General features: G+C 37.0%; 1 protein-coding gene across 5 annotated transcripts in view; it reads right to left on the bottom strand.

Annotated features, from left to right (window-relative positions):
* CASK (calcium/calmodulin dependent serine protein kinase) overlaps positions 1-23,614 on the bottom strand; it is a 394,879-nt gene that overhangs the window by 26,533 nt on the left and 344,732 nt on the right. For 2 of the 5 annotated variants that reach the window (XM_007457185.1, XM_007457186.1), the window contains 5 exons: positions 14,719-14,804; positions 13,363-13,431; positions 10,674-10,742; positions 9,239-9,274; positions 7,407-7,603 (listed from right to left, as the gene is read on the bottom strand). In XM_007457185.1, the coding sequence (XP_007457247.1) occupies positions 7,407-7,603; positions 9,239-9,274; positions 10,674-10,742; positions 13,363-13,431; positions 14,719-14,804 (457 nt within the window). The remainder of the gene's footprint in view (positions 1-7,406; positions 7,604-9,238; positions 9,275-10,673; positions 10,743-13,362; positions 13,432-14,718; positions 14,805-23,614) is intronic. The other 3 variants (XM_007457189.1, XM_007457188.1, XM_007457187.1) reach the window with 2 other exon arrangements.

Below are 23,614 nucleotides of genomic sequence, written 5' to 3'. Positions count from 1 at the left end.
TAGGTGCTTTTCTAGGAAATTTACATATATTAACTCATTTAATCTTTCTAACAACATGTGAAATCATGTCACTGTTTTACAGATGAGGGGATCAAAGGACTGAGAGGTTAATTAATTTGTCCCCATCACACAGCTAATAAAGTGGGAGAGTGAGGACAGTCTGGCACCAGAGCCCATGCTCTTAGGCGGTACATTCTATTGGCAAGTTCCTTAATCTCTTGGAGCCTCTTGGATGGCTGTTGTAAAGAATTATAACAAAAAATGTAAATAATATCCCTAGCACAGTGGCAGGCACAGTAGATGCCTAATAAATGGTACTACTACTACTTGAAGATTCTAGGTAGGAAAAAGAAAACTATGATTAAATCCAAAGTTAGAATTACATTCAGAAAAATCATAATTTTCTACATAATTATAGTATTCAGCATTAGTAACATATACATAAATGTTGTTAAAAAGTTGCTCTCTTAGGACTTCCCTGGTGGCACAGTGGTTAAGAATCTGCCTGCCAATGCAGGGGACACAGGTTCAAGCCCTGGTCCAGGAAGATCCCACATGCTGCGGAGCAACTAAGCCCGTGTGCCACAACTACTGAGCCCATGTGCCACAACTACTGAAGCCCACACGCCTAGAACCCACGCTCTGCAACAAGAGAAGCCACCGCAATGAGAAGCCTGCGCACCATAACGAAGGGTAGCCCCCACTTGCCGCAACTAGAGAAAGCCCGTGTGCAGCAATGAAGACCCAACGCAGCCAAAAATTTAAAATAATAATAATAAAAAAAAGTTGCTCTCTTAGGTTTAGGCTAAGCAAGTACTTGCCTTTCAAGATATTACCACAGAAGGTTTTGCTTACTTAATGACTTTGCTTGTGGGCCAATGTGGGGTGCCCGAGTGAGCCACATATAAGGAGAATCCAAAATCACTATCAGAATGCCGTACAATGCTATTGAAAATGACGAGTTGTTTTCCAATGAGATTGTACTGATTTGCATTCCCACCAGCAGTACAGAGTTCCTGTTGTTCCACTTCCATGTCAACACTTGTTATTATCAGTCTATAATTTTAGCCATCATGGTGGACGAGTAATGAAATAACACTGTGTTTTGAGTTTGCATTTCACTGATTATTAATGAGATTGAGCACCTTTTCATATGCTTATTGGCTATTGGATTTCCTCTTTTGTAAAGTGCCTGTTCAAATCTTTTGACCACTTTCCTATGCAGTTGTCTTTTTCTCATTGATTTGTAGGAATTCTTTATATGGTCCGAATATTACACTTTAGTTAGTTATATGTGTTGGAGGTATCTTCTTCCACTCTGTGGCTTGCCTTTCTAATCTTTTCATGGTATTTGTAACTTATTAGTTTTAATTTAGTCAAATCTAGCAATGTTTTCTTTTATGGGAAATATTTTTGATATCTTTTTTTAGGAAATTCTTCCTTGTCCCTAAAGATATTCTCCAATATTATCTTCTCAAGGGTTTATAGCTTTGTCTTTCATGTTTTGGTTTTTAATACACCGGAACTGATTTTTGTATGTGGTGTGAAGTTAGGGGTCCAATTTCTCTCATTTTTTCCCTGATGGATAACCAATTGCCCCAGCACAACTTATGGAAAAGTCTATTCATTCCTCACTAGTGACTATTTATGTATGAGAGTGTTCAGGGGTTCTCTTCAATTGGTCTATTTGAGCATCTCTAAGCCCATACCTTATTGTCGTAATTACTACAGCTTTATAATAAACCTTGGCATCAGTGGGGCAAGGCCTCCCTCCTTATGCTTCTAGAAGAGCATCTTGACTATTCCTGATTCTGTGCATTTCCTTGAAAACTTTAAAATTAGCTTGTCAATTTCAAAACGGTTGGGATTGAATTGAATCTACAAATCAATCTGGGAGGAATAGACATCTTTACAATATTTACAATATTGAGTCTTCCAGTCCCTGAATACAGTATGTCTTTCCATTTATTTAGGTCTTCTTTAATGTCTCAATAAGTTTTATAGTTTATCCTCTAAATGTCTTGAACAACTTTATTAGGTTTGTTCCTAGGTTGTTGATTAAAAAACTTATAAATGGTATTTTAAAAATTTGTAATATTGAAAAATTCAAACATATACAAGAGTAGAGAATAGTGTAATGAACCCCAAATATCTACAACCCAGCTTCAACATTTATTAACTCATGGCTTATTTTGTTTTATTTACAACCTACCCACCCTAAGATTACTTTGAAAAAAATCCAAGTTTGTATCATTTCTCCCTTAAATATTCTTAAATTCCCCTTAAACCTATAGGTTCCCCCTCCTTCCCTCTCTCCCTTTTCTTCTTGCAACTTATTTGTTGCAGAAACTGGTTGTTTGTCCTATAGTTTCTGATCTCACCCCTGTGGTGTCTTCAGTAAGACTCTTTGTCTTTTGCATTTCCTGCAAATAGCTAATTAGATCTAGAGGCCTAATCAAACTTAAGTTCTATTTTTTTTGCAAGAGTACTTTATAGTATTATGGTGTTGCAGGTGGCGTTATGTAGGGTATTTAAAAATTATTTTCGGGCTTCCCTGGTGGCGCAGTGGTTGAGAGTCCGCCTGCCGATGCAGGGGACACGGGTTCGTGCCCCGGTCCGGGAAGATCCCACATGCTGTGGAGCGGCTGGGCCCGTGAGCCATGGCCGCTGGGCCTGCGCATCCGGAGCCTGTGCTCCGCAACGGGAGAGGCCACAACAGTGAGAGGCCCGCGTACCGCCAAAAAAAATTAAAAAAATAAAAAAATAAAAAATTATTTTCCATTCTTTACTGTAAATAGAAATATAATTGATTTTTGTACACTGATTTTACATCAGCCATCTTGCTAAACTCTCATTAATTCTAATTGTTTATCTATAGATTCCTTTGAATTTCTACACAGAATCATATCACCTGTTATATTTTTTTTCCCTTCCAATAATGTTTGCTGTAGGTTTATTGTAGATACTCTCAATCAGGTTTAAGGAAGTTCCCTTCAATTCACAGTTTGTGAGAGTTTTAATCATGAATGGATGTTGAATTTTAAAATCCACACCTATTGCTATGACCATGTGGATTTTTCTTCTTTAGTCTGTTAATATGGTGAATCAGGTTGACTGGTTTTCCAATGTTGAACCAGCTGTGCATTCCCAGTACAAACTCAAGATGTATATCCTTTTTATATATTGTTAGATTCAATTTGCTAATATTTTGCTGAGGATCTTTACACCTGTGCTCATGAGGGATATGGGTCTGTAGTTTTCTTTTGCCTTTATTGAACTTTGGTATTAGGGTAATGCTGGCATCATGAAATGAGTTGGGAAGTGTTCTCTTCTACTTTAAGAGTCTTTCCTCCATGTCTCTTTCTCTCTCTTGCTCTTTGAGGGCTTTATTTATATTTATTTCTTTATTTTTGGTTAGGAGAAAGACATTTATTGGGAAATACTGTGAACTCTCAGCAACAGCAACAAAGTCAATCTCCATATATTACCTAAGTGGCATAGAGAGGAGGCTGATGAAACCTTTGCTTTGGGAATTCTTCCAGTTCAAGCCAATATGTGCTGTCAGTCATAACTACAGCTTCTGTGAGGCACAGGATCTTTGGAAACATAAACAAAACTGAGGAATTTTTGACAGGTTAAAAGAGATGAAATCCTGACCTCGTGAAGCTTACGTTATAGTGTACAGAGTATCTTATAATAAATGTTTTTCAGCTTAAAAACTTTAAGAAAAAGAAGTTCCCAGTAAAAATTTGTCGTGTGGCCATATGTGGTGTAATGACAGAGGAATGATACTGATTTTTACTAGGCACTCAGGAAATGAATGTTATTTCTTTTAGCTCAGTATGTGCAAGGAAACTGTGTTAGAATTTAGGTCAACCTGGAAGGAAATTTCAAACACATGTTTAACATTGTATTGCTGACTTGGATGAGGATCTAGTAGGCAAGGGAAGGGATGACAGATTTCAGGGACTCAAATCGTATCAGAGGATTAGACTGATGGGCCTTGTCAAGCAAGATGAGATTTAGCAAGGATAAGTAAGGTAAGGTATTTGGGTCCAAAAAAATTGATTTCTCATCTAGGGGATGTGAAAAATATGACTTGGTAGCAACACATCTGAACAAAGCTTCTGGGTCTGGCTGACAGTATTGTTTCAAATCTTTCTCATTAGTGTTACATGTCCATCGACATTCTAGAGACCAATTCACTTTTCCAACAAGGGACTCTGCTTTTCCCCCTCAGTTGGGAATGCCTTCCTATACCTCCAGAGTCCTACTGTGGTCTCAAGGAACATACTGCCCAGTGGGCCTCTTCCTCTTCATCCTAGTTAGAATCCCTGTCTCCCTCTACGGTCACTGCAACTTTACTGAGTTCAGTTTTTCTGCAATAAACTGAACACAACATATAAAGTGTAACATTTCATCAGTTTTGAAACGTACATCCCATGAAACCATCACTACAATCAAGATAACAAACATTTTCATCACCCCAGGAATTTTCTTATGCCCCTCTGTAATCCCTCCCTCCCTCCTCCAGATCCCCAGGAAACCACTGTCACTGTAGATTAGTTTTGCATTTTCTGGAATTTTATATAATGGAATTATACAGTATGTTCTCTTTTTTGCCTGGAAACCCAGCCTAATGATTCTGAGTTTCACCCATACTGTTGCGTGTTATCAATAGTTCATTTCTTTTTATTGCTTAAGAGCATCCTATTGTATGCATATGCCATCATTTGTTTATCCATTTACCTGCTGATGAAAACTTTTAAAAATTTTAGCCATTCTAATAGGCGTGTGGCCACTGAGTTTTTGTTAGTGCATTTTTTGTCCTTGGAAATTCATTTTGGTTCTTTTTCAAATCTGCTATGCCATTAAATTTTTTTCCCCTCTTCTCTGAAGATATTTTTTAAGCTTTTACTGATTTTTAAAAGCTTGCTAATAAGCACAGTTGTTTAAAAACCTTTGTCTCCGAATTCCAATATATGAAGTAGGTTTGAGTTTGTTCCTGGCGTCTTTCATTTCTGTCAGGTCTCACTGGTTTCCATGTGCGCCTGCTTATTTTGACTTGCTGGTAACTGCCCTCAAGAAAGTTTACGTGGGGGGTCAGGAGGAGCTCTGGGATGAGGCCTAGGATAAAAGTGTTCTCCTTCAGAGACTTTCATTTGTTTATAACAGATATTTGGAACTATTAGTAAAGGGGAAACCTCACATCAAGCACATAGCTGGAGTTTCCCTGGCTGTCCCAGGCTATGTGTACCTGGGTGCAAATCCATTCAAGGTGGACCAGTGGCCACAATTTTTTCAGGAAAACTTTGCTTTCCTTTTGCTCTGCTCACCGACAAGGCAGCCTTCTCTACAGTCCCCTGGTGTGGAAGGGCAGTGAGGGGATGCTTATCTGTTTGCTCTTAACCTGGGGGTACAGCCTTTTGCAGATCCTGACAATGCGGGATGAGTCTCCTAAAAGATTCTCCTACTTGTACAGGCCTTATTAGGTCTTAACCTTGGTCCTCTGGCAGAGAAGTTTTTAGTAATAGAAATGCCCTCCTGGCAAAATGGACCAATTTGGTACTCTAATTTTTACTGCTCTGATTAATGGCTTTCATATAAAAATTGGTCACTGAGTTCCCCAATACCTTTTCAGCTACTCAGTGCTTTTAAGGTCATTTTCAAAAACATATTTTCTGTAGCACTTTTCACTTTTCTTTTCCAGTGGGAGGACTGATCCAGATAACCTAGTCTACCATTACAGGAAACAGGAAGCAAATCTGCTCTTCCCCCTGCCATTTCTCAGGCTTCCTCCAGAGGACTCAGAGTTCTAGGTACTGGTGAGACATGATTTATACAAATGAGCTGACTAGGGAGAAGAGGTCTAGATTCTACATAATTATTTTCAACAAATGCTCATTAATATATGGCAACATTCAAGAACACATTTTGTAAAACATAAATATCAGTGATAACATAGTAACATCACCGTCAAAATGACTTAGAAATCACTTTCCTCTCACTAATGCTTAAACTGTTTTCTGAAGATGAGACTGAAAGATAGCATCAGATGGAAGGCTGCTACTTCCTCTAACTAGGCCTATGTTTCCTCGTGTAAAATGATGGCACCTGAAGTTCTTACCAGCTCTGACATTCTAAATTTAAGAGTATAGCTGAAAGAACTGATCAAGCAAAAGAGATTAGCTGAGAAATCCCTTTAATTAGTGAAAAAAAAGGATGAAAAGTTGTACGTGTCTATGAACTCTATGCCTTTGGTCTCTTTCAGCTAGGTTCAAGTATTTCGGACATGAAGTTATCTTTTTTGCACTAGGTTTCTGATATATATTGCCAAAGTACTGACAAAGGTAAAACTATTGACATTTTTCAAAAACTAGCAAATTGTAACATTAGTAACAGAAATAGATTTTACTGAAATACACAGTAATCCGTGACTCCTGTCAGTTAAAAACATGTCTAAAAACTGTTTGACTTTAACCTGCGTTCAAAGCCTAAACTGTCTAACAGACACACATTTTTAAAGACCTGGCAAGGGGGACTTCCCTGGTGGTGCAGCGGTTATGAATCCGCCTGCCAATGCAGGGGACACGGGTTCAAACCCTGGTCCGGGAAGATCCCACATGTCTCGGAGCAACTGGGCCTGTGCGCCACAACTACTGAGCCTGTGCTCTAGAGCCCGCGAGCCACAACTACTGAGCCCACGTGCCACAACTACTGAAGCCTGCGCACCTAGAGCCCGTGCTCTGCAACAAGAGAAGCCACAGCAATGAGTAGCCCGCACACTGCAACGAAGAGCAGCCCCTGCTCGCTGCAACTAGAGAAAGCCTGCTTGCAGCAACGAAGACCCAACGCAGCCAAAAATAAATAAATGAATAAATTTATTTAAAAAAAAAGACCTGGAAAGGTAAAGAACGAAGCTTCTGACTGTCTTACCCTTCTAATAGTGAAACATTTTCTCTTTAAATACCTGGAATGACTGTGAATCCTGGCATTTGAGTTTTTTGCTGGTGGTGGAGTGGAATGGGGGTGGTGAGAGCATGTGGAGGGGCAAGGAGAGGGTACATTTAAAAAAATGCAGTTCTAAAAGGATGGAAACAGCATATAGGAATAGAGGGCTCTACTAAGAGACCACGATGTGACCATGACCTGAGGCTAGTCGCTCAGCCTCTCTACAGACCTTCCTCTCCTCATGTGTGAAACAAAGACCTGACTCTATAAGCAGGAGCTTACTTGGTGCTGACAATTTAGAATTCTTGGATGACTAATTTGAACTGTGTTTGGCTAATAAAGCAAGGAATATATTCAACAGGTTTTACCCTATAAAAGAATAAAATATAAAGTTGAAAACTGGATGGCCAGGCTTCATTTTTATTGGAAACTAAAAGAAAACAACAAAAACATACCATTCCTGAAGTTCTGGAGAAGGAATGAGACCCGCAGTTCCATTTTTGGAGTTTTCCAGTTTACCCTGCCACCAATTGTGATCATCCTTACTGATAATCTGGATAATGTCACCAACTCTGAATCGAATGCCAGCTTCTTTGCAGGGGATGAGGTCATCCTTGGCTGGATCATATTCAAATTGTGCTCTTACATAGATCTATAAAACAGGAGTTTGTAAGAAAAAATGCCATGGTGATGTGAAAGAAAACAGTCAGCTCTAACTTAATAACCACACACTAACACTTACTACAATACAAACAGGACATTGGATGGTGAAAGCAAATATGATGCATGGAAATACAACACAAAAAACAGCTACCACTAGAAACAATGTACTACTATTGGTGTGTACAGGTTCAAGTCTTTGCTCTTTTTATTTGGAGGGAACACTTAAGATGCTTCCTTAGTAAAAACAGACTTAATTTCTGCTTTTACTATAATAGGATAGGCTTAAAATTATAGAGAAGTATGCTTACCATTTTAAAATCTGAATATATTTAGTTGCTATTATGCATAAGTTGTCATGATCACATGGCAGCCTTTAAACCATGACCACAAGCAATCAGGACAGGTTTTAACCCTAAAGCAGTACATGATACAAAACTAGCAAGAACTCCGTGTTGGTATCTTGCTGTAAAATGCTTACATGACAACTGGCAGTGTGTCTACACACTGCTGATAAGCTTAAATGTAATTCAAACAGTTTTTTAAAAAGTTTTATTTTTTAAACAGGATTTAGACTTTGTATTTTACTCTTTTTAGAGAAGAAAAATGAGTTTGAATCCTGGCTTTGCCAGTGTAACACTTGAAATCTGCAAAGAGCTTCAAGATATGCATGATTTAAGGCTCTGAGTTTTATGATATGTGAATATAACTAGTAAATATTATAAAAGGAAACAGATTAGCATACAAGGGGTTATATGGCACCATTTTATGAATCACTGGATTTCTAAATGATTTAAAATAAGGTGCTAGATATTGAATGTTGCATCACTTATGGGTGAGTTCTATTAGGTGCTAGTTTATGCAAATCTTAACTCACAATTTGATATTTTTTAATAGCACATTTCACAAAAAGTACCATAAAAATTCTATCTCTTGAAATTAAATTTGAATATTAATGTTTAAGTCACTGTAAAACCAACCTGAAGGCTTTGGAACTACTGTGTGATTATTCTGTTTAAGTTTCTTTTCAGAAATCCAGCCTATAAAATTAACAAGTCTCTGCATTTGCACCTAAAATTCATACTCAAAGTGCCAGCAAATTGAAAGTTACTTGCTTGTGTTAGGCAGCACTTAACTTTTCATGTTTGATTAGGCTGTAAAGCCAGGAATTTTCTGTTCTTTTTTTTTCATTGTATATGGCTTTTAGAAATACACATGCAGATACAAATTATGAAAAAGCCTTCAAACTTCAGATAATTATTGCTTAAAAATGTTCACTGGCATGTACGTTGTAGTTATTCTTAGAATCCTAAGAATTCTGTAACCTTTAAAAATTTTTTTCCACCCCAGAGGCAGGCCCATAAGATCCCCAAAGGCTGAATTCTCAACCATCAACACAAAATGATCAGGTTGAAATTACAATAACCATCACAGCTACAAAGATGTTAGGAAAAAAATCTTTATAGAGAATTAGTCATGTGTAATGTGTTAAAATGAAATGGTACAAGCTCTCAATGCTCAAATGTTATGGTCCAAAATGCAGACATTATGGGATGAAAGGGGTTAATAAAGGATTGGCTATTAGCAGCTCAGTTTAGAGAAGTTTCTATAGAGGGTATCTATTCACCTGTCGTCCTTTTGGTTGGGTAGTTGATGGCAAGTCCTGTAGAATAAAGCCAACCCAGGAGAAAAATTTTCATTTACTTTTCAAAGAGTACAAGGTAATTTGTGTGTTCTGTTACAATATGGTTAAAAAATGAGCTAGATTTAAGTTGTAAAGAGATAATATACATTATTCCATTTCTCAGAAATGTTGAGTTATCAAAAAAAAAAAAAAAAATCAAACCCAGGCCATTTAGCAGCAAGCTGAAGAAAGCAGGTAAGTTTAAGCAGAGAGAAAATGTGTTCTTAAGAAACAACTCAGCATCTTCAACACAAAAGCCACTGCAAGTGAAATAGCCTATTAAAAAAACCCCCCAAAACTCAAAAGAGCTGTTGCCCTTTTCAACTTAGTCACTGCAACCATTTAGATTTCGAGACATTCAATGGTTGTACGGATTTTCACCATCTTAAAGTTATTAAATGTTACAAATGAATTCCTTTGGTAGCCTGTTTTGAAGCTGCAAATAAAAGTCTTAGGAAATTTTCTTCCATAATTTCTCTTATATCATTCCATTTGAGGTGATCTCTAAATTATTTAAAAATTTATCTGATAAAAATGTTGATATATTTTTAAAGGGCAAGTTAATAGGAAAAAAGTGATACTGCTGTATTATTAGAACTCTCAGTATTTTTAACAGCAATATCAGCAACTTAGAGATTTTGTTACCCCAAATATTGCACACCTGCAGCACGTATTAAGTGCTCCCATTTGTTTAAATTAAAAGCAATTCTTTTTACTTTCCAAAATGGATAGTTCTGAAAAAAAAAGTAAAATTCCAAGTTCAAGTCAAAATATAAAGTACTTTGTGTTAAAGATGTGATAATAGCGTGGCTTAAGTGCAGTTTGAAGCCAGTTCCTTTTGCTGTTTATATCCAGGCAAGGCTTATAGTTCACAAAAGTATGTGCACGTACCACAATAACAGAGGGCACACCAATTCGTAAACTTAGATAGCGGAAACTAAAACATGTTGCTGGTATCACTCAGAATAGACAACTACAAAGCCCGAGAATACCCAAATGCCTACTCTGCAAAATCCTTACATTTCTCTATCTTTCTCAAATTAAAAAAAAATGGTGAGAAATTTCAAGAAACTTCCATTTACATCCTTTGCATAACTTTGAGCAAAGTCATAAATAGTAGATGGGTGACAGAGAAATATTTTGAGAATGACCAAAGCAGTCTTGAACTACATTTCTTCAAATTTAACTAATGAAAGGCATTTTTAATGAGAAGAAAATGTTGAAAAAGATTTTTCAGGAGTAAACTGCATTGTAGCTGTAGTAGCCTTGTATATCGGCAGAAGACAATATTTCCACTGAACACATGTAACTAGAACACTCATGGCAGGTGGCACCAACAAAATTGTCACACTTTGCTGTGTGGAGCTAGAGTTCTTACCGAAACAGAATTGTTAGTGCTGCTATGACCATTAGCTGGGGACTGTCTGGAAGTGGAGGGGGAATCTCTCTGAAATAAGACACAAGGTTCATTAACACAGAACACCAGCACAGAAACAGAGATATCACATCAACAGTTACAACCACAGTCTGACAACCATTTCCTTTGAGGTTTTAGCTATAAAGGTGCCATACTGACTTACTTGCATGATTTCACAGAAGTATGAAAAAAATTTTTACAGTTTGAAGATTCACATATTGTAAGTGATGACCATGTCATTCATTAACCATTTCTTTCCTGTCTCTAACATTCTATAACCTTTGCTTTCTTTAAATAAGACCCCGAAGGGTGACTTGATATTAAAATCCTATCAAGTACTGTAAAATGTAAAATATTACTATAAAATTATTGTGCTGAAGATCCCAACTGCCTAATTTTTATTGAAAATTAGGTTTGAAAAGTATTTAATAATCCTTAGGTACCTCGGTATCAAAAATTACTGAACGATGCAATTTGAAGTGAAGTGAATCTCAAAAAAAGACTTCTCATGTTGTAATCACCTTAGAATCTTTCTAGGATAGATGTTACTAATAAGGGTAAAAGATAGATATACACCAGAGAAGAAACCTTTATTCTTTTAGATTATTTTAGCGGATTAATTAAAACAATAATCTTGAGCCTCTAAAGATTCTGGCAAAGATCCCAGCAGCCACAACCACTATACTATGTGACATGCTCAAAATCCTTTCCAGGCTCCACTCCCTTATTGTCCAAATAAACTTTAATGTTAGAAAAAGGAGGGGATGAAAATAAGTATTTAAAAATTTTTGGTTTAGTAGAGTTCTTTGAAACCTTTGAAATGTGCATGTCTGCTCAAAAGACATTTGCTTTTTCTAGAAGGCTTAAAGAAAACCTCCGGAACCTGTTAGCCTTAGATGAGTAGTATCAGATGTTAGTGAGCAGAATGATGTCTAGGCGCCACCCCCAGAGACTCATGTCAGTAGGGCCAGGGAGTGGGGCAGGGGTCCCCTCTTTTACCAACGGCCAGGGGGATGCTGATGAAGGTGGCCAGAGAGCTTTTCTTTGGGAAGTACTGCTGTAACTGGGAAGAGTCCAACCACAGGCTTGAATTCTGCCAGAGCACAGGAGAGTCAGACAGATTGGGGGTACAGCTAGGAGGGGAGTACATTTTTTCCTATTCTTCAGAGGTAAAGAAGGTAAGAGAGGGCTCTTCTTACTCGAGAGCATAGCATTTGTATGTGTAATTCTGGTCCCACCCCAAAACTAGTTCAACCACTCAAAAACACAAGAGAAAAATTTTAATAACTAACACTATTTTCTGGTTGGTGAGCCCAAAAGACAAAAATCAATCGTATTTACTAAATTTCTTCCAAAATGAGAAATGGTATGAGGACCCCCTGTGATTTTTAGACTATCAAAATGCTTTATATAAAAATGCATGTGACAGTCTCTCTTTTCCAGTAAGGTTTGTGTACTAGGTAACAAATTTCAAAACTATAAATCCTGGAGCAGAAGTAGTTCTGTATTTTGTCTTGAAATGTATATATAGTACTAATTGAAGTTCCAGAAAAAGCCACCGAGAGGAGCTCAAGACCTGATATAACAGAAACCCCCACTGTCACGGCTCACTAAAAATATACTTGCCAGAACTACAAATTCTTAAACATATCTTCAGTAGGTTTACAAAAAAACATGAAGCCTCTGATTTTTCTTGTGAAATTTACATCACTACTACAGACTGGAAGAAACATTATAATTTCTCCATCAATTTCTCCTAAGTACAAATTGAATCTTCTAGATGAAATAAGTTGTCTGCCAGTCTTAAATATTAACTGGAGGAAATGTGTACTTCATATTGACGTACACATACTTGGAAGATGCACAAGAAAGAACAAGCTTCAGAAAAAAATATTCAAACTGAATGTGCAATGACCAAAGGATGACACCATTTAGGCCGGCTCATATTTCCAAATATAAAAAGAACAGATTTTTGAATCTCACTTACTAACCAATAGCAAACTGAATAATATAGGTTGGGAAAGCTACAATTTCTAAAGGATAAGCCTATTGTAAGAAAGGAACTTTGGGTTTGTATTACTCTAGAAAACTTGTTTACGAATCAGATAACATTCCAATTTAAACAATTTCACAGAAGGTTGCAAAAGCCTATATTCCTCTAATAACATCAGTTATCAATTTCTCATAGACTTAACATCCATCTAGAGACCTGTCAAAATTATCTGAACTACTCTATCTTAACAGAAATAGACCACTTCTCAGATCCTTGGAAAGAAGAACTATCTATGTGATTTCTTAACAAGGGAAGTGAATGTACTTCCTGGAAATATTATTGCAATTATGATCTTTTTTTCCCCCAGAGACTCTATTTGTTCTTTATTAAGCCTTTGTCATTATTTGGAGCGTCTCTGTATGTATTTTGTTTTGATTCCAGCCTGCAGTAAGTTAAAGTGCTGAGGACATCTCCATGGAAGCAGGGCTGAGTAGGTGGATGGGACCTACTCTGTTCCGTTATCTTTGTTGTAAAATTGGTGTGCAGTGATCAACAGCACAGGCAGAAACAATTTCCCAGAAAGCCAAAACATTCAGCCATCAGCAGACAGTTAGTTAAGAACCCAGAGGAGACGGGGTGTTTCGTTAGAGCTATTACCTCACAGGACGACGACTGAGTGCGGTAACTTGGCACGATCTTGAAGGTGATACTCCCCCGCATTTCCCGCTGGAGGAAAAAAAAAGGAGAGCTCTTTTAACAAATGTTGCACACAAAAAACGCGCAAGAAACCACTGAAAATGTGGGGGCGTATTTAATGCAAGTCAGCTGAGAGTGCATGGGCCTACAATGAAACCGAGTTATAAAAGCAGGAACTGCTCACACTAACAGTGGAGGTTATTCCTGGGAAAAGCCCTGCAAAGTCAAGGCTGACTGTCCTGGTCATACAGCAAAGATATAACAAACCTCTGATGGTTACCTTTTCATAGACACGAATACAACTCTAAGTGACATGCCTTTCAAGAGTGAATGTAAGTTGAACTGTACAATAGAACAAGTAATTACATAAGAATTATATTTGGTAGGCTACATTATGATGGTGTACTCCATAAAAATCTGCTCTTTAGGGCTTTCCTGGTGGCGCAGTGGTTGAGTGTCTGCCTGCTGATGCAGGGGACATGGGTTCGTGCCCCGGTCCGGGGGGATCCCACATCCTGCGGAGCGGCTGGGCCCGTGAGCCATGGCAGCTGGGCCTGCGTGTCCAGAGCCTGTGCTCTGCAGCGGGAGAGGCCACAACAGTGAGAGGCCCACGTACAGCAAAAAAAAAAAAAAAAAAATCTGCTCTTTATTTCATAATTTTGGCATTAGTTTTGACTGTAGTGAGTCTGTGGTGCTTATTTCACCTTTAATAGATATAAGTAACATGGCAGTGCGACATTGTGGTGGGAAGAAGGTCCAGGACAAGAGATCCAAAACATCTCCCTCTGCTCGCCAGGGCCTGTCACTCTGCACTCCCTACCCCACCCCAATCCAAAGCCTAATTTGAACACAGATTTTGAATATACATGGTAAAAAAATGGCCTGGTCTACTATGACTTTCCTTTCCCCTGTGCTGTAGAGAAATCCAATACAGCTGGCTATGACTCAGCTACACAGGAAAGAGGCTTCTGACACTGCTGATGTCAGCAGAGTTGAGGTCAGTGAGAAACTAGTTCACAAGCATGCACAACTGCAAAGGTTTTCTTTAAACATCTGCTCAATAAGAAATAGGAGACAAAGGATTGAAAGAATGTTCAAGCCCACACTGCTAAAGATGGGCAAAATGTTTCTAAGCTCTGCTGCATGTGAACATTTTCCTAGCTCTCAGTTTTTATGAATGTTGTATAAGTTCAAGTCCACACACATGACGGTACCAGAGATACTCTGATTATAAAAGAATGTCCTTTATTTGTGCATTAATAAATAAGTTAATGAACTGAAAGTCAATCTTAGAAAAAGAGACTTTCATTTACTCACAAGCATTTTCTGCAGCTGTTCCACTGTTTGGTTAGCCACACTGATGCCATTGATTTCTCGAATTTCATCTCCGACATGAAGTGTACCTAAGAAATTACACAAAATTATAAACATGAAATGATATATACTTTTATAATAATAAAATCCAAAGGCAGCAACGTAAGTAATTTAAAAAAATTAAGCTAAATACTGAAGGCCAATATTTCAGAACCAGGTACAAGTTAGGCTCACATGGTAAACTCACCAAAACAGATACACATAACTTATGGAAGACACAGTTGTGAAAGATGGCTGTAGAAATCTGCTTATTTTTCTGAGAGAGGCAGTGTGTATATAGTGGTTTAAAACTACAACTTCTAGATGCAGCCTGTCTGGGTTCATACCTCTGCTTCATCACTTATACTAGCTTTAAGATCTTGGGTAACTTACTGAAACTTTCCATGTCTTGGTTTTCACATTTGTAAGATGGAGATGAAAACAGTATCTATCTCATGGAATTGTTATGAGGATTAAATGAGTTTAATACATGTAGAGGGCTTAGAACTGTTCTTGGCACACAGTCAGTACCATTTAAGTATTTGCTGTTATTATCATTATTATCTACCAAATATGATACAAAGGCTGTTGATTTTCAAAGAACTGTGATAATAATATCTGTGTAACAACAAGTTTATATTAGGCATACTGCAACCTTTTAATAATAACTTGGTAGGCATTTCAGGGTCCTGTAATACTTCAACTAGAAAAAGTGACCGAGAACCAATGCTTAAATAGTGTTATGTAAAATTTTGCTTTCTTATTTATGAATTGTGCACGTTTACTTATTGACCTGACTTCATCATGAAAAGCTCATTGTATCTTTAAGAGGTACGCACTAAAATGCATATAAAGAAAATAAGGCGCCTGGTATTTGCTTCAAAGTAATCCAGGGGGGTGGGCAGTAGGGCAAATACAGATGAAACCAGTGTGGCCATGAATTAACAATAATTCTACCTGGCTTATGGGTATGTGGGTGATCACTATTCTTTCCACTTTTCTCTACCTCAACTGACTGCACTGTTTTCTCTACTCATGTCTGAAAGTTAACATAATAAAACATAAAAATTTGGGGACTTTTGTTTCAAATATGGTTGATTAGGCACTCATAGACTTTCTTACAACTACATATCCCGTCTAGGGCACACCTCTTGAAGTGTTACTGGTCTCACAAAAGGAATGCAAATTCCCAAGAACACTTCCCACTTCCATCCCCACTCTCCCCTCCACACAAAAGAACTCTGTGAGCTGCATCCAGAGTGGTGGCAAAGTAAGGACGGAATGAAATAGTGGGAGGGGTAAATGCCATTGCTGCAATGCCTGACGGCTGGATTCTGAGCCTTGGGCCAATGGCAAGTTAGAGAAGCTGAGCCTAGGATTCTGCAGGGAGCCAAGACCCAGATCAGTGGTACTCCATGGCAGCTGGTAGAACAAGGAACAAACCCTTTCTGGAGGAAAGTGTTTGCAGTTTAGGCCCCCAAGACTTCCATTGATTTGAACAAGCAATAGGCTTACAATCAAAGATCACCAAACATACATACAATAAGGCAAACTACTATGCGAGTCATCAGAAAGAGAAAAAACAGATTTAGATCCTCGAGGAGGATAGATATTGGAATGGTCAGATATAGAATACAAGAATACCTTGTTTTCTTGTGCCTTGCTTTACTGTGCCTCAAAGATACTGCATTTTTTATAAATTGAAGGCTCGTGGCAACCCTGTGTTGAGCAAGTCTATCTGCGCCGTTTTTCCAACAGCGTTTGCTCACTTCATGTCTCTGCATCATGTTCTGGTAATTCTCGCAATACTTCAAACTTTTTCATCATTATTATATTTGTTATGGTGATCTGTGATGAGTGATCTTTGCTGTTACTATTGTAATTGTTTTGGGGGTGTCATGAACTGTGCTCATATAAGATGGCAAACTTACCTGATTGTTGAAATGACAACAAAGGGTTTAGAATATTACATAAACTTAGTTGATAAAGCAGCGGCAGGGTTTGAGAGGACTGACTACAATTTTGAAACAAGTTCTACCATGGGTAAAATGCTATCAAACAGCACTGCATGCTACAGAGAAATCATTTGTGAAAGGAAGAGTCCATCAATGAGGCAAACTTCATTGTTGTCTTCTTTTAAGAAATTGCCAGAGCCACCTCAAGCTTCAGCAACCACCACCCTGATCGGTCAGCAGCCATCAACATCTAGACAGTACCCTCCACCAGGAGCAAAGATTACGATTTGCTGAAGGCTTAGATGATGGTTAGCATTTTTTAGCAATAAAGTAATTTTAATTAAAGTATGTATATTTTTTAGACATAATGCTATTGCACGCTTAATAGATGAAAGCATAGTGCAAACATAACTTTTATATGCACTGGGAAACAAAAAAATTCATGTGACTCACTTTATTGTGGTGGTCTGAAACCAAACCTGTAATATCTCCAAGGTATGCCTGTGTAAAATAGCTATATGTTAAATATTAGGGGAAAGAAAGGGACCTATTTACAAGGATGAACATGCAACAAGAGATTATCAGGTGTGAACAGACAGATCTGAAAATAAAAAGAAGAACAAGTGACTAGTACCTCTAGAAAGGAAAAATATAATTGGTAGCATAAACCAATGAACAGATGAGCTGAACAGGAGTTCAGAAATGGCTGAAGAGAGTTTCAGTGAACTGGAAGACATAATCAGATAAATTGTCTAGAATGCAGTTCAGAGAAGGAGATAAGGAAAATAGGAAACAAGAAATAAAGAAAATATGAAAAAGATATTAGATATGGAGGGAATGTCTAACATACATCTACCTAGAGGTCAGAAGGAGAGAATAGAGAGAATGGAGAAGAGGCAATATTTGAAGAAACATGGCTGCAAATTTCCTTGAACTGATGAAAACATGATTACACAGCTCCAGAAAGAATAATGTATCCCAAGTAGGATAAATAAAAAGAAATCCATGCTGGGAGGTAGTAAAACTACAGAACATCAAAGACAAAGACCTTAAAAAGTCCAGGGAGAAAGCAGAGATCACCTACAAAGCAAGGACGATTATAGTGACACCAGACTTCTCAATATCAAACAACAGATGCCAAAAGAAAACAGAATGGTAACCATTAATTTAAAACTGTGCTCTCAGCAAAAGTAATCAAGATTGAAGCTGACATAAAAGGGGAAATTGACAGTAACACAATAATGGTAGGGGACTTTAACACCCCACTTTCACCAATGGACAGATCATCCAAAATGAAAATAAATAAGGAAACACAAGCTTTAAATGAACCATTAAACAAGATGGGCTTAACTGATATTTATAGGACATTCCATCCAAAAACAACAGAATACACTTTCTTCTCAAGTGCTCATGGAACATTCTCCAGGATAGATCATACCTTGGGTCACAAATCAAGCCTTGGTAAATTTAAGAAAACTGAAATGGTATCAAGTACCTTTTCCGACCACAGCACTATGAGACTAGATATCAATTACAGGAAAAAAACAGTAAAAAATACAAACACATGGAGGCTAAACAATACGCTACTAAATAACCAAGAGATCACGGAAGAAATCAAAGAGGAAATCAAAAAATACCTAGAAACAAATGACAATGAAAATATGACGACCCAAAACCTACGGGATGCAGCAAAAGCAGTTCTAAGAGGGAAGTTATAGCAATACAATCCTACCTCAAGAAACAAGAAACATCTCAAATAAACAACCTAACTTTACACCTAAAGCAATTAGAAAAAGAAGAACCAAAAAAACCCCAAAGTTAGAAGAAGGAAAGAAATCATAAAGATCAGATCAGAAACAAACGAAAAAGAAATGAAGGAAACAATAGCAAAGATCAATAAAACTAAAAGCTGGTTCTTTGAGAAGATAAACAAGATTGATAAACCACTAGACAGACTCATCAAGAAAAAAAAGGGAGAAGACTCAAATCAACAGTATTAGAAATTAAAAAAGGAGAAGTAACAACTGACACTGCAGAAATACAAAGAATCATGAGGGATTACTACAAGGAACTATATGCCAATAAAACGGACAACCTGGAAGAAATGGACAAATTCTTAGAAAAGCACAACCTTCTAAGACTGAACCAGGAAGAAATATAAACAGACCAATCACAAGCAGTGAAATTGAGACTGTGATTAAAAATCTTCCAACAAACAAAAGCCCAGGACCAGAGGGCTTCACGGGTGAATTCTATCAAACATTTGGAGAAGAGCTAACACCTATTCTTCTCAAACTCTTCCAAAACATAGCAGAGGGAGGAACACTCCCAAACTCAATCTACGAGGCCACCATCACCCTGATACCAAAACCAGACAAAGATGTCACAAAAAAAGAAAACAACAGACCAATATCACTGTTGAACATAGATGCAGAAATCCTCAACAAAATACTAGCAAACAGAATCCAACAACACATTAAAAGGATCATACACCATGATCAAGTGGGGTTTATCCCAGGAATGCAGGGATTCTTCAATATATGCAAATCAATCAATGTGATACACCATATTAACAAACTGAAGGAGAAAAACCATATGATAAGCTCAACAGATTCAGAAAAAGCTTTTAACAAAATTCAACACCCATTTATGATAAAAACTCTCCAGAAAGTAGGCATAGGGAACTTACCTCAATGTAATAAAGGTCATATATGACAAACCCACAGTCAACATCATTCTCAATGGTGAAAAACTGAAAGCATTTCCACTAAGACCAGGAACAAGATAAGGATGCCCACTCTCTCCACTATTATTCAACATAGTTTCGGAAGTTTTAGCCACAGCAATCAGAGAAGAAAAAGAAATAAAAGGAATCCAAATAGGAAAAGAAGTAAAGCTGTCACTGTTTGCATATAATGTGATACTATACATAGAGAATCCTAAAGATGCTACCAGAAAACTACTAGAGCTAATCAATGAATTTGGTAAAGTTGCAGGATACAAAATGAATGCACAGAAATCTCTTGCATTCCTATACACTAATGATGAAAAATCTGAAAGAGAAATTAAGGAAACACTCCCATTAACCACAGCAACAAAAAGAATAAAATATACCTAGGAATAAACCTACCTAAGGAGACAAAAGACCTGTATGCAGAAAACTATAATACACTGATGAAAGAAATTAAAGATGATACAAACAGATGGAGAGATATACCATGTCCCTGGACTGGAAGAATCAACATTGTGAAGATGACTATACTACCCAAAACAATCTACAGATTCAATGCATCCCTATCAAACTACCAATAGCATTTTTCACAGAACTAGAACAAAAAATTTCACAATTTGTATGGAAACACATAAGACCCCAAACAGCCAAAGCAATCTTGATAAAGAAAAATGGAGCTGGAGGAATCAGTCTCCCTGACTTCAGACTATACTACAAAGCTACAGTAATCAAGACAGTATAGTACTGGCATTAAAACAGAAATACAGATCAATGGAACAGGATAGAAAGCCCAGAGATAAACCCACACATATATGGCCACCTTATCTCTGATAAAGGAGGCAAGAATATACAGTGGAGAAAAGACAGCCTCTTCAATAAGTGATGCTGGGAAAACTGGACAGCTACATGAGAACACTTCCTAACACCATACACAAAAATAAACTCAAAATGGATTAAAGACCTAAATGTAAGGCCAGAAACTATAAAATTCTTAGAGGAAAACATAGGAAGAACACTGTTTGACATAAATCACAGCAGTATCCTTTTTGACCCACCTCCTAGAGACATGGAAATAAAAACAAAAATAAACAAATGGGACCTAATGAAACTTCAAAGCTTTTGCACAGCAAAGGAAACCATAAACAAGACCAAAAGACAACCCTCAAAATGGGAGAAACTATTTGCAAATGAAGCAACTGACAAAGGATTAATCTCCAAAATTTACAGGCAGCACATGCAGCTCAATAACAAAAAAAACAAACAACCCAATCCTCAAATGGGCAGAAGACCTAAACAGACATTTCTCCAAAGAAGATATACAGATTGCCAACAAACACATGAAAGGTTGCTCAACATCACTAATCATGAGAGAAATGCAAATCAAAACTACAATGAGATATCATCTCACACCAGTCAGAATGGCCATCATCAAAATATCTACAAACAATAAATGCTGGAGAGGGTGTGGTGAAAAGGGAACCCTGTTGCACTGTTGGTGGGAATATAAAAATTGATACAGCCACTATGGAGAACAGCATATGGAGAACAGCATGGAGGTTCCTTAGAAAACTAAAAATAGAACTGCCATATGACCCAGCAATCTCACTACTGAGCATACACCCCGAGAAAACCATAATTCAAAGAGTCATGTACCACAATGCTCATTGCAGCTGTATTTTCAATAGCCAGGACATGGAAGCAACATAAGTGTCCACTGACGGATGAATGGATATAGAAGGTGTGACACATATATACAATGGGATATTACTCAGCCATAAAAAGAAACAAAATTGAGTTATTTGTAATGAAGTAGGTGGACATAAGAGTGTGTCATACCGAGTGAAGTAAGTCAGAAAGAGAAAAACGAATACCGTAGGCTAACACATATATATGGAATCTAAAAAAAATAAAGAAAGGTTCTGAAGAACCTAGGGGCAGGACACAAATAAAGACGCAGACGTAGAGAATGGACTTGAGGACACAGGGAGGAGGAAGGGTAAGCTGGGACGAAGTGAGAGAGTAGCATTGACAAATATACAGTACCAAATGAAAAATAGATAGCTAGTGGGAAGCAGCTGCATCGCACTGCACGGGGAGATCAGCTTGTTGCTTTGTGACCACCTAGAGGGGTGGGATAGGGAACGTGGAAGGGAGATGCAAGAGGGAGGGGCTATTGGGATATATGTATACATATAGCTGATTCACTTTGTTATACAGCACAAACACAACACTGTAAAGCAATTATACTCCTAGAAAGATGTTCAAAAAAAAAAAAAAACAAAACGATTGAGGCTGAAATGAAATATTTACAAACACCACCTGAGGGAGTTTATCAACAAGAGACTATCACTAAAGGAACTTTAAAGGATGTAGTTTAGGAAGAAAGAAAAATGCTCCCCAAAGGATGGTCTGCAATGCAAAATGGAATGATGAGCAAATAAAATTGTAAACATTTATGTAAATCCAAACAAAAATGGTCATGTATTTTAAGAGTAATTTCAAATTTGTGGATTTAAAACAGGACAGAACGAAAGTGCTGGGCAAGAATAATATGCAAGTCAAGACTGGGATCTAACTTGATATTCCAATGTCTTTGTATCCTTTGGGAGTGGGAATAACATACTGTTTCACTTCAGTATATGTCAAGTTAAATATGCATGACAAAATTTCAAGGTAACCACCTAAAAATTAGAAATAGAGTGCTGAAATTCTAATTTACCTGGGGGTAGGGGGATGGAACAAAAATGAAGGAAAAATATCGATTAAAATATGGAATAAATATTTAAAAAAAGCAAGATGATAGAAATCATCAAAATAAATATTAATGGACTAACCTTGCCCATTAAAAGATAGCAGTCATCAGCGTGCATTACAAAATGAAAAACCCAAATTTGGAAATGTTTGTAAGACACACTCTACAGCATACAGGCACAGAATGGTTAGAAATGAGGGAAGAAGACATGCTAGGAAATACTAAAATTAAGTTGGAATAACTATATTAATGTAAAATAGGTTTAAAGTAGAAAGTATATTAAGGATAGACATGGTTCCCTGGCACTTCTATGCTCCTAATAAAACAGTTTTGAATATATAAAACCAAAAGTGAGAGATCTATAAGTAGAAATAGAAAAACTCTACCATGATAATTGGAATATTTCAACAATTATTGATAGGTCAAACAGACAAGAAATTAGTCAATATATCGAATATTTGAACAAAAAAATTAACCTCAAGCAATCATATAGAGAACTCTGCATGCAACAATTAAAGAATTAACAGTCTTCTTACGTACACATGGACCATTTACAAAAATGATTAAAGTGCTATGCCATAAAGCAAGTCTCAACAAACCTCAAAGAAATGGTATCATACAGACCACATTCTCTGACCCCAATGCAATTAAGTTAGAAGTAAAACATAAAAAGATATACAGGAAATCCTCTTAAATGTGGTACATAAAAACATTTCTAAATAACTTGTGGGTCAATGAAAAATATAACACTAGAAATTCAAAAATACTTAGAATTGAATCACAATAAAAATGCTTCATATCATAACCGGTGGGATACTGATAAAACAGTACTTAGAGGGGTAGAGTTTAACCTTAAATGCATATATTAGAGATGAAGAAAGACTGGAATAAATGAACTAAGTGTTGAATTTTAAAAGTTAGATAAAACCGATAGAAAGTAGAAGGAAGGAGGAAATAAAAATTAGGTCATAAAACAATAAAATAGATAATAAATATACAATGGAGAGAATTAACAGAACCCAAAGTGGGTTTTTGAACAAACCTCTGGTAAGTTGATCAAGAGAAAAAAGACAAGGCACAAATACATATTAGGAATAAAGGGTACATAATTACAGAGACAGCAGAAAATAAAAAGGTAAGTGGACACTAAGAAGAAGCTTACTAGAATAATTTTAAAAACTTAAGATTTTTTCAGAAAAATGTAATTTACCGGAACTCACTCAAGATATAGAAAGGCTGAATAGCCTTATGAATGTTAAAGAAATTGAAACAGTGGTAAAAAAAAAAAATCTTCCTTGAAAGAAACCAAACACAAAACACCAGCCCCTGATAGTTTTATAAGCAAGTTCTACTAAACTTACAGGCTACAAATCATTCCAATATTATACAATATTCAGAGAACTCATGAAGAGAGGTTCTCCA

This window comes from Lipotes vexillifer, unplaced genomic scaffold (genome assembly GCF_000442215.2).
Source record: "Lipotes vexillifer unplaced genomic scaffold, Lipotes_vexillifer_v1.1 scaffold1439, whole genome shotgun sequence".
In the NCBI taxonomy this organism is placed as follows: Eukaryota; Metazoa; Chordata; class Mammalia; order Artiodactyla; family Lipotidae; genus Lipotes; species Lipotes vexillifer.
Note: the sequence above shows the minus strand (reverse complement) of the source record. Positions and strands in the feature narration are given on the sequence as shown.